Source organism: Paralichthys olivaceus, chromosome 1, assembly GCF_024713975.1.
Source record: "Paralichthys olivaceus isolate ysfri-2021 chromosome 1, ASM2471397v2, whole genome shotgun sequence".
In the NCBI taxonomy this organism is placed as follows: Eukaryota; Metazoa; Chordata; class Actinopteri; order Pleuronectiformes; family Paralichthyidae; genus Paralichthys; species Paralichthys olivaceus.
In genome coordinates this window covers 29579597-29595331 of record NC_091093.1, presented here as the reverse complement: position 1 = coordinate 29595331, position 15735 = coordinate 29579597, and the positions used below count along the sequence as shown (strand labels likewise).

Genomic DNA, 15735 nt, shown 5'->3' with positions numbered 1-15735 from the left:
TTCTGGGTAAAGAAAATTACATTTCATACAATTTAGATGAAACGAACTCGTGAAAACATCATGAGGATGATTCTACATAAAATTTCTGCCAATAGTCCCTTTCACCTGAATCTTACACACTGGAGCTTTAAGAACTTGTTTTTAATATTTTAACAGAACTTTTTTGACCCTAAAATTCTCCACAAATAATTTTTTCGAGTTTCATGGAAATCTCATTTTGTCGTTTTTGCAAAACTGTGCCAACAAACAGACAAGGGTCAAAAACATGGAGGACGTAATACGTGTCCAAATCATTCACTACTTATTAAGTGTAACTACACACACACACACACACACACACACACACACACACACACACACACACACACACGTGTGATGGTATTTATCTGTTAATACCATTTGGCAACAGACCCACACACACATCAGTTTCACAGTCTGCAGCCTCGAAGTCTTGCGACGCCTCCGCTGATGTAAAACCTGCTCGGAGCTGCATGTGTTCAGTTCTGCATCAACCCAAGAACAACGTGTTCTCACTGTTCATCCAACCAGAGGGAATCTGGCTGCTGCCGCTTGGTTTTACCTCCGTCAGGTGGCGTGAGGTTCAGAGAGCGACTCCACAGGGTGAAGCAGAGGGAGAACTACTGGACCGATCACAGTGGAACTTGGTGGAAGGATGTGAAATGTGTCTGAAGCGCTCGTGAGAGGACTGATATTCATGAGTGTGTGAAATTTAAATTTAGTGCAGATCCACATAGAAATCTGTCTCTAATGAATTTAATTGTGGATTCATAATGAGACTGTTCCTTCACGTTCCCTTTATTTCTTCCACATGAAATTCATACATGCAAATTATTTGCTTCCAAAATTATTAATTCGAATTAATACTATAGAGCATTTATAATTGAGAGAAATAATAATAATTATCAGGAAAAAATAAATAATCATAATTTAAAAAAATAAAGCCAATAAAAAAGAGGGGATGTTCCACTTTGTTGTTGATTTATCAGAATAAGAATCAGTTGCACTAACATATAGTATAGTTCATTGAGTAGATATATTCTTCTAATGTTTGTATATTTCATATATCCTATCTTAAGCATAAACATACCACAGCAGATTCCTTGCTTGTGTAAACCTGTAAAACTCTGATTCTGTTTCAGGTGATTCTAGTTCGTTGAATCGGTCGATTTACAAACCTCATGAATTCTGTGATATTTTACTATATACTATACTTTACTATATATATTTCTACTTTTACACGTGAGAACCTGCTGTTGTTTGTTGTCACAGCCTCAGGAATCACAGAGAAACCGAGGGTTTGCTGGAGAGCTGTGTGTTCTCTGCCAAGTTCTATTATTACTCCATTATTCTGTTCCTCTGCAGTGTTCTGTGAATGTCTGACTGATGAAGTGACACACACACACACACACACACACACACACACACACACTTTCCCTCCATTGTCTGGATGCCAAGCTGATGTGTAACCGCGGCTCTCAGCCTTCTATCGCTGTAAATTTAGCAACAGAAGCTTCTCAGCTGCTCCTTTTCCAAAACCTGAGCCCTCCTCTTCCATCCACAGTATTTCATCCATCTCCTTCTCCAGGGTCACCCCCCCCCCCCCCCTCCCCTCCGCACCTTTTCCACACATAAACACACATATCACACACACACACACACACTAACACACCTCGCTGTCATCCCCAGCCAATAAGGGCCTGATGAGCTCAAGTATCACTAGAACACAAGGACTTATTCTCTGAGCGGCGCCGGCAGATTCTTACAGACCTTCATTCTCATCGCCGGAGGAGCTTCTCTTCCCCTCTGAGGTAAGACGGCTGCAGACGACCCTGAAATCACTGATCAGCACTGAACAACACGTTTCTCACTCATTCTCTCTCATTTTGAGCCAAAGTTTGCAGGTTTTGGCTCAAGAGTTTAGTTTCTCGCTCGACAAAAAAGAGCCTGTGGTTGTTGTTCGACGGAGAGAAAACACAGATCATCCTCCGAACGCTGCAGACCGAGACCTCGGGGACGTGTGAAGCAGACGCAGACGTGTTCTGCTGCTTGTCGAACATGTGTCGTTTACGTTGCAGACGGTTAACACTGACTCTGGAGCTGGAGTCCAGTTTCCTCAGCCCGGACTGAGTAACGGGTTCATTAAAATGTCATTTTACATAATTGGATGAGATGATTCCAAATTAAAAAAGACAACTGAATATCATTTGAATTCACTTTTTAAAGAGGCAGCTGATCGTTTGAATTGATGGAGTCGAACTTGAAATCTCTGCAGGGAAATTTCAAAAAGGAATTCAATTTTAATATTCCTAGTGATATATGTAATAATAAAAATAATGTATGATCACATCATTCTGAATGATCTGTGAAATTAGAAGAGTTTGCACTTTGACTTCAACTACATATTATTACATTTCACATCTATTCAATTCAGTGTTTTAACTTCAATATCCACATTATATTAAATGTTTTGACAGTTTAAATGTAAAATAGTTTCCTACTTGTATTTAATTTGTTCAATATTATAGATTTTTCAATAAAAGAGTCATAGATGAGCAGTCGACAGAAAAAAATCACAAGCGTGTGACTTGCTTATCTGTTTTGTGACAGAAAGAAATCCTGAAACATTCTGATTTTGTGATATTTATTCCATGTTTTATTGGTTTCCTGCTCATTCTGCATTTCAAAATGTGATTCCGATTCCTTTTCTGCATGATAACACGTGACCGATTCCACACGAGACACAAGCGTGTGTTCACACCCTTAACATATCAAGCATCCGGGCGAAGTTACAGATGCTGAATTGTCGAATCTCTGGTTCAGGTCCGACGTCTCGTTTTGTCATTAAACACGTATGAACGACTGGGACTGAAACATTGTCCTCCTGTGGCCTCTTGTCAGAATGTTGAACTTTAAACCGATATCGTCGACGTCCTGGTCGACTTCTCAGAGATGTGAGGCCTTGAGACGGCGATGATCATTCGAGGCCTGTTTCCTGTCACACATCCTTCATCCACACGGTTCTTACATTCGCGTCCTGTTGTCATCTCAATCTAAATCTGCTCTGCACCGGATCAGGACGGAATTTTCCTCCTGTCTGAGCAGAGTCGTACTTTCAGAAAGACTCAGAAACACTTCGCAGCATCCAGTGAAGTGACCCCCCCCCCCAGAGTGTTGAAGTGTCGGCATGTGCTGAGCGACTGCCGGACACACAGAGGTGAGGCCGCTGTCGGCTGTGAGTCGATCAAATAGCTCGTTGGTTGGAGCTGGAAGCTGATTGGCTGCCAGGGTGCGGAGTATCCTCCTGCTGGACGGAGCCGAGGGATTAAAGCAGCTATTTGGACGCCGTTCCTCAGCTGATGAGTTGAAATATGATCCAGGACTAATCCTCCGAGTCCCCTGCAGCTGTGTCCGCCACCAAGTGTGAAGGACTCATCCAAAGACACTTTCTATATAAATCCAATATCTCTCGGTTGCACACAGTGAATCCACCAGCGCTGCTCCTCGTCCTCCTCAGGAGTTCACCCACTGTGATGCTGAGGCTCCAGGGGAGCGTCTGCTCACGCTGATCACAGGGATGTTTGGTGTCAGTGAGAGCAGAGAGCTTTTTTTTTTTTATGATCTGTGAAAGCTGGTGTTGAATCCTGGGAAGCAGCTGAAGGTTCAGATCAAAGACTTCACAGCTCGTGTTCAGCGAAACACACACAAACGTTGTTGTTGTGATTGTCAGCGTCACATTCAAAGGTTGCTCGATCTTCTAACTGACCTTCGGTTGCACAGCGATGCTGCTGTTACTGACTCTGATCGTTTGACTCGAGCTATCAGGACTGTGAGGCTTCGTGAGAGGTCAGAGTTCACAGGGAACATTCACGTGCACCATCACTAGCAGTTTGAATCGTACGAGTCTCGGTGACTTGGACAACGTGGACTCGACCCCGACTCCTCTGACTTTGACTCGTCCGTTGAAGACAAAACACTCGACTCCACTGGCGTCCAGTCATGCGAGTGGTTTAATTTGTCCCAGTGTTGAGATCACCTTCGGTTTTTCTGTCTCCACTCAAACAGAATGAAACTGGATTATCAGCAGTTGTGGATGAACGTGTGGATTCTGAATGTGAAATGAATAACGTGTGATAACAGAACAAATCAAAAAACATAAAACTGTCAAGCAAAAGTCAGGAAAACCTCTAAAGATCAGTAATCGCAGCATCGAGTATCCTACCATCGTTTACACGCGAGTCCTCATCCGTGTTCTGTCCCCTCAGGTGTGAAGTCTGCAGGCACCATGTCGGACTCTGAGGACGTGTAAGTGGTTTTTAAAAACATCGACATCGACACACAACACGAGGGTCGGTCGTTTTCTAAATGTCTCGTATTTCTTTGTGTTTCAGGGATCAGTACGAGGGTAAGAAACATTTAAGTTTTTTAAATTTCTACATGTCCTCATCGCTCCTGTCCAGGACCCTCGGGCTCATTCTCTCTCTTTGTCTGTCTCTCGTCTCTTTTTGTTCAGTCTTTGTCTTTTTCAGTCTCTGTGTCGTCATTTCTGTTTATTTTTTGTGTTGTTTTGTCTCTTTATGGTTTTTTAAATCAAACTCTTGGATCTTTTTCTCTCTTTTTTTTTGGGGGGGGGGGGGGGGTCTTTTTGTGGTTGTTTAGTGTCTTTTTGTTTTTTTGTCGTTGTGTTCCTGCTGGTTTCATGTTTCTTCACACTCGTTCCTCGTCTCTGTGGCTGTTTTCACTCGTCTTGTCTTGTTAAATTCAAAATGATCTTTTTTCAATCTTTACATTTTACCTGTTTGTCTTTCTGGATGTTTTAAATGTCTTGCTCCCTCTTTTCAAGTTGATTCTGTTTCTTCTTTTTCTTTCTGTCTCTCCGTCTTCATTCTGAGTCTCTTTTTTTCATTTCATCTTTTGACGTATTTTTCATCTGTTCCTCTTTTTGGTGTTTTTTTTGTCTGAAATCATGTTAAAAATGAACTCAATAGAATTTACAAATCATATTTATATATATTTAAAGTTTTGACAGAAGCTTTGTGTGAAAACAGACTTGAAAGTGAACTTTGATTGAGAAAATAAGCTTCTTGATGCCGTCGCCCCACAGTGGCGACTTCAATAAATGCACCACGATGTGATTTTAAAAGCTGCATGTCTTTCTACTTTTTCCTTTATTGGAAATAAGTTTCAGTAACATAGATTATGTTAATTTATTTAATTGGGTAAATTGACCCAGATTGACTGTGAATGCGATGAAATGACTCGATGTCATTTGTTTCTGTTATCCCTCCATCTCTTTCTTCCCCGAACCGAAGACGAGGAAGGTAAAGACGACTGAATCGATTCCACATTTCAGATCTTTTTCCACTGTACTAATGTGTCGGCGGCCTGGTTTCACCTTTAATTTGAAGTGTTTGACACTGACACCTGCTTATAATACAGAATAAACATTCACACGGATTTAAGTTGAGCCTCAGAAGGATTTCTTTCTTAATTGTTGATAAGAGTTAAATAAATGAGTCAGGTGAGTCAGCATTGTCTCCTCAATGAGCCACAGTTGCATTAACACCAGCATTTTTGCACAATATCAATATTGTTCTGCAGATGCTATCATCGTTGAATGGTTTCTCATATTTGTGCAGAATTAAATGTACATGTGTGTATTTTAAATGTTCTGCTAGCTCCAGCTGTCAGTCAAACACTTCCAGGTTAAGGGTTTCTTCTTCTAAACGAGTGATGTTTCAAATCACATGGTCAAGAAAAAAATGTGGCCGAGCTTTTTTGAGCGTTACATTTGTTTTCTTGGCATGTGACATGTTTACACGGTCATCTGTGAATGTCACATCAGTGCAACTGTCATTGACCTCATTCACACAACGGCCATATTTCAAACAGTGGAGCTGGAAACTGTCTGGAGGACAAACCCGGAGTTACTGATCCAAATATAGGAAAATATTCAGAGGGAAAACTGGCTCAGAGAGTTCATGTCACAGTGCATTTAGAAACAAGCTGTTGTTTCACCAGCTTGTTTCATCTTTATTCAGATTCATTTATATGTTCAACATGACGGGAGTCGAGCCAAAGTTCTCTAAAAACAGGGCGATGAGATAAAAATGAGATTAAAGAAGTAGAGTAAGTAGAATCTTATGATACGGTCATTAAAAAGATTAAATCAAACAAAGATAAAAACTGTTTCCTGTCTATAAGAAAAAATTTGAACCCTTCATGATTTCAACAAAGAGAATGACAGTGTTGATCTCTGTCTTAACGAGCTGCAGTAAGATTTGAAAAAAGTGCTGATGACTAAAATATTTATGGCCGATTGAGAACTTTACGAAACAGTCAAGTTTAGTTACGCACAACAGTTTCATGAAGATGAAATACCAACATATTTTCAGTTCGTCGTGGCCTTTAACGAAACCTTAACGTCACAAATGTTTATTCATGATGTTAAAATCATAAATACGCTCAGTCGGGGGAAATCAATAATTTCTCCCAGAAATACAGACTTTTGACTTTTTCATGTCAGAACTGTTCACAAAGTTTTATTTTCATTGTTAAAATCACGAATGTTAATCTAGTTTTACCCGGAGGCGAGTGGAACAGAGAACTAGTTCAGACGTGATGTTAAGCATGAATCTGTGTCTGTGATAGATTTCTACCAAATCCATGACATTCAACCCAAGTTAACCTACAAGCATCATACGACGATGAACATTGTTAAAACATTGGATCAACTCAAAACAAATGATTATCTGACAATAAGGAGTTAAACGAGTTTGTTCTTCGGGGAGTTTTCCAGCCCGACAGTTCAATATGGCTTCTGTGTGAAAGGTCCACCGACCTTCTCTCATCATCATCTGTTTCTCTCTCTCCGTTCTCCAGCAGCGCTATCCCTCGCTCAAACTTCCATCCTCTGTGTAACTAAAGTATTCTCTCCCTTTTGGTTTCTAATGGCTCTGTAATGTCTGTGGTCTCCATTAACGGCCTTCTCCGACACCCTCCCCCTCCCCCGGCGGTTTGGTGCATGCTGCGTGCCCGTAGCCCAGGAGGAGGTAGTAGAAGTAGAAGTAGCCCCTGAGGCGGAGGCCCAGGTAGAAGCAGAGCCAGAGGTAGAGGCTGAACCAGAACCAGAACCAGAGCCAGAGGAGGTGGTGCAGCAGGTGGTTCATGAGGAGGAAGGTATGTGGCATGTTCACCCTTCTCCTGCAGGACATCCAGCAAAACACATCCTGCTCAACAAGTCACAGTTTTGAGTCTTAAAAGTAGAAATTCACGGTGATTTGACTTTCACGTTTTCCTGCAGTCACAGTGGAACACTTTTAGTCCGTGACGTCAAAATCTGAATTTAAATCTCACAAAGCCAGTTGTCAGGATTAATAAGAGATTAGCAGTCACCTTTAACATAATTACTGAGCGCGTCCTCGGTGCCAAGCAGTTTATTTTCTGCCTGTCACAATGACAGATGCTGTGGCGCCAACTGCAAGACCTCAGTGGTATGTGGAGCAGAAATGTCGCCTGATTTTAGACGGCCACTGTTTTAAAAGCCCTTCGTGTTGGATTCGATTATTTGATTGGATTTCCAGAGGTTTGAGAAATAAAGAAAGAGCTAAATCATCCACACACATCTTTTAAAAGTTTACACAACAAAATTAAAGTTTCATTTACCACAGTAACACAGTATTATTAACAGTCGTCATGTTGTCGAATATACAGAACGATCTCGAGGCATAATTTGGTTAAAATAAAATTGTTTGCTTTTCAAATGTTAATAGTTTTTTTCACGTATCCAAACATCTTAACGATACAAATATAGATAGTTAATTAAGCAAAAAGTTCATTTTAAATTAAGATGACAACATGATATTAGTACAGAGCTAAGCAGTCGTTAGAATGTCGTTCAGGATTACCGGAACTTCTTTTCTTATTTCAGCAAAATAAGAGTTGACTGTTGTTCTTCTGTTTTGGAAGAAATAATATTTAGGCAGTTACTCAACTGAACGCTGGTTTTATGATAAATTGCAGGGGAACGTACGAAAAGAGCAGAAACTCTCATCAAACCAAGTCGGGAATGATCTCGAATGGAACATTTGACGACTCAAAACTTCATTGTCTTGTTGGGTTCGATATTTTTGCAGTTTCACTCATTTAGTTTTACTTTTCAGTTTCACCTTCAGCCCTTTCCACTGGAGTTGCCTCCTCTTCATAACCGCCCAGTACGAAAAAAAAAAAGAATCTGCAGAGGAAACAAAGAACTTGTGAAAGTTTTAAGATTTTAAAACATTTAGAAAAACACAAAACCCATATTTAAACGCAACATGCTAAAGCTAGAGCTGACCACCTCATGGAGTTTGACCTCGTTGCATTTGACCTGAAACACAGAGACACCGACAGCAGCTAAAGTGAATCTGAACATTCCAGAACATTCATTCACTCCCAGAATCTACACATTGAAATGAACTGACAGAAGCAAATGCACAACATTATTACACATCAACATTTTTACAAATTGAAAAGCTAATCCTATCAGTATTTCCCACAAAGACTATTTCTCCACCATCAGGTCAAAATTTAAACCCTCCAGAATATAAAAATCTATCTTTGTTGTATTTCCATGATATATTTACTATGATAAACCATTTTAATCCCATAAACTCCATTGCTTTCACAGTTGTGACACCTCCTAGACACAGTTCTACAATTATAACACCACAACTGAAACCAGCTTCATGAATATTGCAGCCGCATCAACAGTGTATGACACAAACACACCCATTGCACACACACACACCGGCAGCATCAGCGTCGAGATGCAGCACAAACATTGTGTATCTGTGTCGCTTCACGCATCACTGTGGCACGACGTGGTCACTGTGTGTGTTGCACATGTTCCAGATGCCTGAAGAACCTTCTGGGGTCTTCGGGCATCTCAAACAACGTCCTTGAACCCTTGAATCACCTCTTGTGTTATCGCTCAGTGTCACACGTGTGTGCTGAACTTCAGTCGTGAATATAAATGTTGAAAGGAAGAAGAAGAAAAAGCTGCGTTTACATGAATCGACTTTCCCGTCTCCTCCGCGGCCTCCTGTCCAAACTGACGTCTCATTTCCTCGTCAGCGAACGTTTCCTTTCGTTCGCTTTGGGCAAACGTCAAGGCCATAGCAGAGAGGATGATGGGTAATGTCAGTCATGTGAAAGCCATTTCTCTTCAGCTCCCTTCAGTCCATGTTTAGCATCTTTCTCTCTGTGTGTAGACGAAGAGTGAGTCTGGCAAACTGCTCTTAAACATTTACGTTGGGGTGTTGTGGTGCAACAAAATCCGCTCCATCCGTCCTGCAGCTCTGCAAACTGTGCATTTGACATCACGTGCAGATGGAGGCGCTGCAGAGGTCCCACGTGCTCGTCCTCAAAGACCCTGAATCAAACAAACTCATCTGATTTTATACATTATTATACATTAGATTTCCATCTGTCCTGTTTGAAAGGAATCAAAAGGAGACAATACTCTCAGGTACACATTAATATTATTATTATTATTATAATATACAGTAACTTGCTTTAACAATGGTTTGAGCAACTACTGCTCGTTTGTTTTACAAGTAAAGGTCCTGCTGTCACAATTTGATCGAAGTAATTGTATATACAGTATTAGAAGATAAATATACTTAAAGTAACAAAGTAAAATATATATATATATATAATCATCAAATACTGCCGGTAGCTTCTCCATACATTGACAGGCAACTTCATTTACGGATAATAATTAATCAGTTGTATTAATATTCTCTAAATCTGTAAAAGATTTAAAGATGTGTCAAAAGAAACCCTCGAAGTAGAAAACAAAGGAGGGTCGTTATCTAGAAAGGTCACTCACACATTTGAGTGTCTTTGTATTTAGTCAGAAACATGCAGTCATAGTTTTTCAAATATCAAACACGAGGAACAGAACATCCTGCAGCTGATGCACGATGACGTGAGACTCGTGCAGCGACGTCCGCTGCTTCTACAGCACGAGCACAAACACCCCAATCCTGTAAATGTGGCTTGATAAGCTGTGCAGCGTAAAGAGGACTTGAACTGCCCGGTCCCATCACTAATGGTTTCTGTTCTGCTCTTGCTTCGGACGCTTGCTGCATGCAGAGGCCTATGAAGAGGAAGGTATGTTGATTTGAATTCTTCTCCGTTCTTCTGATTGGACCCTTTTTCTGTTTCACACTTTGATCTGTTTGATTTGTTGGTTTCACCTTGAGAGGAAAATTGACCCGTTTAGTCTCGGCTGAGGTGTGTTCAGAAATGCTGAGTCATGGTGTCGGGCCGCTCTCTCATCTCTGCTTCTTCTCTTTTTTGCATGAATGTTTCCTGCCAGAGGAGGGCGATCAAGATGGTAGTTTGTATTTCCTGCTGAGCCGCTGTTGCTTTGCCTGCGTTTTCCTCCCATGTCTGTTTCTGTTCTTGTTTTTTTAATTACTATTATTATTATTATTATTATTATTGATTGAGGTTCCATAAAATATAAAAAGCTAATCACAAACCTCCCGACCCCGGTTGTTTTTACCACAAAAATTAAAAAACAATTAACAGTAATCACATAAAGTCTTACGTGAAGTGAAAGTGTGCGCGTATGTTATCAAATTAAACAATTAAATAGTTTCTGTGGTGATTTATGACACACAGTGTACTGATCCTGATTAGCACTTTAAACGTCTCATTATATTGGTTTGATTTACAAACTAATGCACAACAAATTAACATTGTGGAATAAATAGGTTATTTTTCAGTGGCCTCATTCCTGATTACGAACCTTCACTGGAAAAAGATTGCGCAGAAATAAAGAAGCGTACGATGTTTTAACTAAAGATGAAGTCGACCAAAGAAATATTTGTTGACTGAAACAGACCTAAAACAGTTATTTATAGATTCATGCACTGAAGCTGGTATTCATATTAACTTCAATACATTACAATTAGATAATAAGAAGGTTGTTGGGCTGTGATATAAAAAAGTTTTCACTCGACTTATTTGACTAAACAAAATATTTCTTAGAGTCATGATGAATGGTACTACAAAAACTTTACTCTTTACTCAACTGGAGCGATTTTTTGTTTTTTTTGTTATTTACACACACCCACATTTATAAACGTACAAACCCTGCGATCGTCCGAGATTTCGGTCGGTACGAGAACATATTAACAAATCAATGAACTTCAGTGTAAAGCGCTCGTCTTAAATTGGTCTATGTTGACTTTCAACCAGTATTAAGTGGAAACGGAGGCTAACACACAGGAATCAGGCCACTGATGATGGAAAGTTCTGCTAAAATTAAGACACTCACATTTTATTCCAGTGGAGGTGTGGAAGAACATGCAGCCCTCAGATGTAACTCAGCTTGTTCACATGGATTTTCCCCTGATTAACCAGCAGCTCTTTAGACTTCACGTCTCTTCTAATTTCAGTCTCTAACACTTTGATTTCTCTTTTCTCTCCTCAACAATCTGGAATCTGTAAAACCAGAGGAGAAGCCAAAGTTCAAGTGAGTTCATTGAAACTATGCTTAATAGATAATTACGCTGGTTTGTATCGATAAGTGACTTGTTGGTACAATTTGAATATCGTGTGTTTGACAGACCTTCTGCTCCGAAGATCCCCGATGGCGAGAAAGTGGACTTTGACGTAAGTTGATGTGTTTACCCAGAGAAATGTAATCATTTATTTATTCAATAATACATTTCTCAAACTTGATAACTATAGTTCACTGAACCTGTTATCACTGGTTCTTTAACACCGGCAGTCGAGAACCCATAAAATTTTGCTTCTGCTACATATCGAGAGAGAGAGAGAGCAAATGCCTCCACCAACACCCAACAGTCCCCTGATATTAGTCCTCTAAACATGCAGGACTTTTGTCCTCTACATCCATTAATTAGGAAATTGGTGCATCCAAGTAAAAAGAAAGTGATAATAAAAAGAGTCCTCTGGGTTTTCTGTCTTCTGTATACACCCGCTGACAAACCAACAAACCAATGGACAGGAACTAGCAGCAGAAGTTTGAACCAATAGATGCACGGAAATGTTTAGAAACACATTTATTTGTAAATGATTTATTTTTATTGTCAATAGAAATCGTTAATGCTGTAAATTAAAACCAACAAATGAGAAACTTAATTTTAAATTTAAACTTAACTTAACGAGTATCAAGTCACGTTATGGCTCGTCTGTCCACTTCTCACAGGACATCCAGAAGAAACGTCAAAACAAAGACCTGGTTGAGCTGCAGTCGCTGATCGACGCTCACTTCGAGTGCAGGAAGAAAGAAGAAGAAGAACTCATTGCTCTCAAAGAACGAATCGTGAGAGCTTGCCTGAAGAAAACAGTCGTGTCTGTCCACAAATAAAACAACGCACAGACATCTTTTCATTCTGCCTTTTGATTTATGCTTCCAGGAGAAGCGTCGAGCTGAGCGAGCCGAGCAGCAGAGGATTCGTAGTGACCGAGATAAAGAGCGACAGGCCAGACGGGAGGTACGCAGCCACCTAAGTCATCTACGCAGTAAACTGAAAAACTGTGGTGTCATTTCCTCTCAGTCAAACTTGGACGTTCCGTCTCCTTCCTGTTAGCTTCTCCCCTTTGTGGGATCCCTCAGGGATCCTTTCTGGGTCCACCTGTATTTACTACATGAATGCTCGTACTCACACACAGACATAATATGAGTATTTATTGTTTTATGAATGGGTACCATCAATTTGTCATCTCGTTGTCATTTCGAAGAATTTCCTGCAGTTGAATGACACCAAATCAAAGTAATTATACAACATAGAATTTTATAGATAACTTTCTGGTCAAATCATCAGCAGTATAATAATCTCTTGTCTTGGTCTAGATGCCTTTTCCTAAAACCTGAGACATTTAAATAAGATCAAATCATTTCTTTAATTTGATGATGTAGAAAAGATTTGGAAAAGGTCAAGCACACTTTACTTTTATCCAAGAGGGAGAAGCTGCAACTTGTTGTATCTATTAATTCTCTTATTAATTAGTATTACTTTTACCCCTTTTAAAAAAAATATTTTATTATTTAAACATTCTTTATCATCTTAAAATGTTGTGGGTTATTGTTTGAATTATTATTATTTTATGTTGTCATTATGACTTTTATTCAAAAATATGTTTCCAGTGTAAAGCACATGTACACCAAGGTGTAGAAAACACACGACTTCCCACATTTTGTTGACATTTTTTAAAAAACAAAGAATTCCTGATGAGTAAAAATCTCGGGTGTCCCTCCGTCAGGCTGAGCGGCAGAGGAAGGAGGAGGCCGACGCCCAGAGGAAGGCTGAGGATGACGCTAAGAAGAAGATCGCACTGAGCAACATGGGGTCGGGCTACAGCAGCCACCTGCAGAGAGTGAGCGTTTAGATCTTTTCTTCTTTCTGTTGTTGTAACTTCAAATTACTACGTCAGCTTCATACAAACACTGAGAGGAGGCGGAGTTTGACCTCCTTGGATTGTTCTAGATCGACCAGAAGAGAGGCAAGAAGCAGACCGAGAGAGAAAAGAAGAAGAAGATAATGGCAGAAAGATGCAAACCACTGAGCATCGAAAACCTCAGTGAGGACAAGCTGAGGTAACGGACAGAAAAAAAAGACAAGTCGCTGAGTCATGACGCATCAATTACACCACAGAGAGCACACGTTACTTTGGTCTGTACGACTTTAACGCACAATGAGCAGATAGATCACAGATGAACATCAACCTGCAGCATAAACGTCAATCAATCTAATATTTATCAGTAACTAGTCATAATGTTCATAACTCCATCATCTCTTGGATTCCTCCTAAACACTTTAATGTATAACCAGCATTTAATATTTAAACTAGACATTTGTTTCAGGTTGTACGTTGAATCTTTGGTTTGTGTTTGTCAGGGACAAGGCGAAGGAGCTGTGGGAGTGGCTTCACAGCCTGGAGGCCATTAAATACGACCACTGTGAGAAACTGAAGAGACAGAGATACGAGGTCAGTAACACATGAGGAGAGTCTGTATGTTTTCGTTTAATTGTAAAATGTCTCGGCTTTGTTGGTGGGGACATATTGTTAGTACTCTGGTCCTGAAAGTCAAAAGCCTTTTTTCGTTAAAGAGATTTTAATTTCAAGCCATAATGTTTTAACCATCCGAGGTAGACTTACTATAAGCTACGAGACTGTGAAACAATGTTATAGTTTCCTGTAGAAGCCTCAAGTCCGTATGATGTAAACTGTGTTTTTAAGAAAAAAACGTCTTCTATTCGCAATGTGAAGTAGAAGTACGACACTACCCACAATCCACAGGTGCAATAGCTACGTTGTCACAATGGAAGTGTTAAATCCCAACCACGAAAATCATGTCGGCTAAACCACGTGAATGTAACGTGGGGCCTTTAAATTAAATAACAAGTGGAAACAGCAGAAAATGAAAGTGAAACAACAGCAAAGAGCTTTTGTTTCAGGTTTCGCTGTTGATGATAATTTCTGTTTCGATCACAGATGAGCAAAGATTTATCTGCATTAATAAATTACCCACTGATCCCTCTGTGGGAAAAATCAGATGAAGTGAAAATGTTGCACAAGTTGCAGACTGAGACTGTTGAGGTCCTGAATGTGAACAGGTGAGACGTACCTGTCAGTCACAGTTTGTCTCCTCTGTCAGGTCATCTCTCTCAGAAACCGAATCGACGAGCTGCAAAAACAGTGAGTGAACACACAAACACACCAACAAACAAACACACAAACACACAAACATTTACACACTACGTCAGAATCCAGTGGTTTCTCCACCTGCAGATTTTCAGAAGTTGTGTATTAACAGATAATAAACGATGATATAGTAAAATAAGGCTCTAATATAGATTATGCCAATCAAACATTTGAACTTGTTCTTATAGGTTCGAATGTGTTTTAAACCATTTACTACATTCTTATGAATCATTTATAAATCAAAGGGACTCAGAGTTTTCTGAGGTGTTAAGTATTGTTCAGTTTGTTCACAACTTTAACTTTGACTCAAACAAACAGACAAACACAAACGAAACAAGATTTTACTGTACTAATTAAAGTTGGCTACTTTTTCATCGTGGATATTAAAAATGTAGTTTTCTTAAACCATTGAGAGGCGACTCGGATATTTCACCTCACTCTTGTTCATGGTGACCTCCACTGTCTGTTTGTCAAGTTTCATTTTATAGTGTCTCTGTCCAGATCTGACTCTGTTTTTGCATTTTTGCGTTTTGCAGCAGCAAGAAGGGCGCCGCCTCGCGCCGCAGGAAGTGAGCGGCTCCCCGGCGTGTTCCGTCAGCTACAGGAGCGACTCAAACATCAGCAACACCTGCAGCAACAATGGGACGCCTCATCGCCTGTGTTTGTTTGAGTCAAAGTGTTTTCTGGATGAATTTAGCTCCAATAAAGACATTTTAAAAATGTTGTCCAAGTATTTGTGTCTAGAAAAATGTTAACAGTTCCTCCAGTCAGAGTTTTCAAGTTTGTGCGCATCAATTTCAATTCAATCAAAACCCCAACACAATGTTTATGGTTTTTATGTTTTACACATCTGAAGTGTGGAAAACCCAGATATCAGAAGTAGCTCTGAAATCATTCCTATTCCACATCGTGCACCCAGCTTCACATTTTAAAGATGCCTTAGATAGTTTGTGCTTAAAGTTTGTTTGTACTGCCGCCCAGTGGTGGATA

The 15735-nt window shown here is 40.0% G+C and overlaps 1 protein-coding gene and 1 long non-coding RNA gene across 3 annotated transcripts; both read left to right on the top strand.

Moving 5' to 3' along the window:
* Positions 1-1630: 1630 nt before the first annotated feature.
* On the top strand, positions 1631-6129 carry LOC138410549 (uncharacterized). Of its 2 annotated transcripts, XR_011243255.1 has the most exons (4): positions 1631-1829; positions 4284-4323; positions 4410-4423; positions 5331-6129. It is a non-coding gene; the product is annotated as an uncharacterized lncRNA (long non-coding RNA). The 2 variants fall into 2 exon arrangements; XR_011243256.1 differs by lacking the exon at positions 1631-1829 and adding an exon at positions 1842-3762 and having other exon boundaries at positions 4410-6129.
* Positions 6130-6980: 851 nt separating this feature from the next.
* On the top strand, positions 6981-15469 carry LOC109642918 (troponin T, fast skeletal muscle isoforms-like; the record flags this gene model as incomplete). The annotated part of the gene is made up of 12 exons (XM_069513909.1): positions 6981-7197; positions 10156-10173; positions 10382-10399; positions 11527-11545; positions 11640-11685; positions 12245-12361; positions 12456-12533; positions 13303-13416; positions 13527-13636; positions 13938-14028; positions 14699-14739; positions 15282-15469. Coding segments are annotated over 12 exons (906 nt in total), but the record flags the coding sequence as incomplete, so codon positions are not given.
* Between the last annotated feature and the right edge of the window lie 266 nt (positions 15470-15735).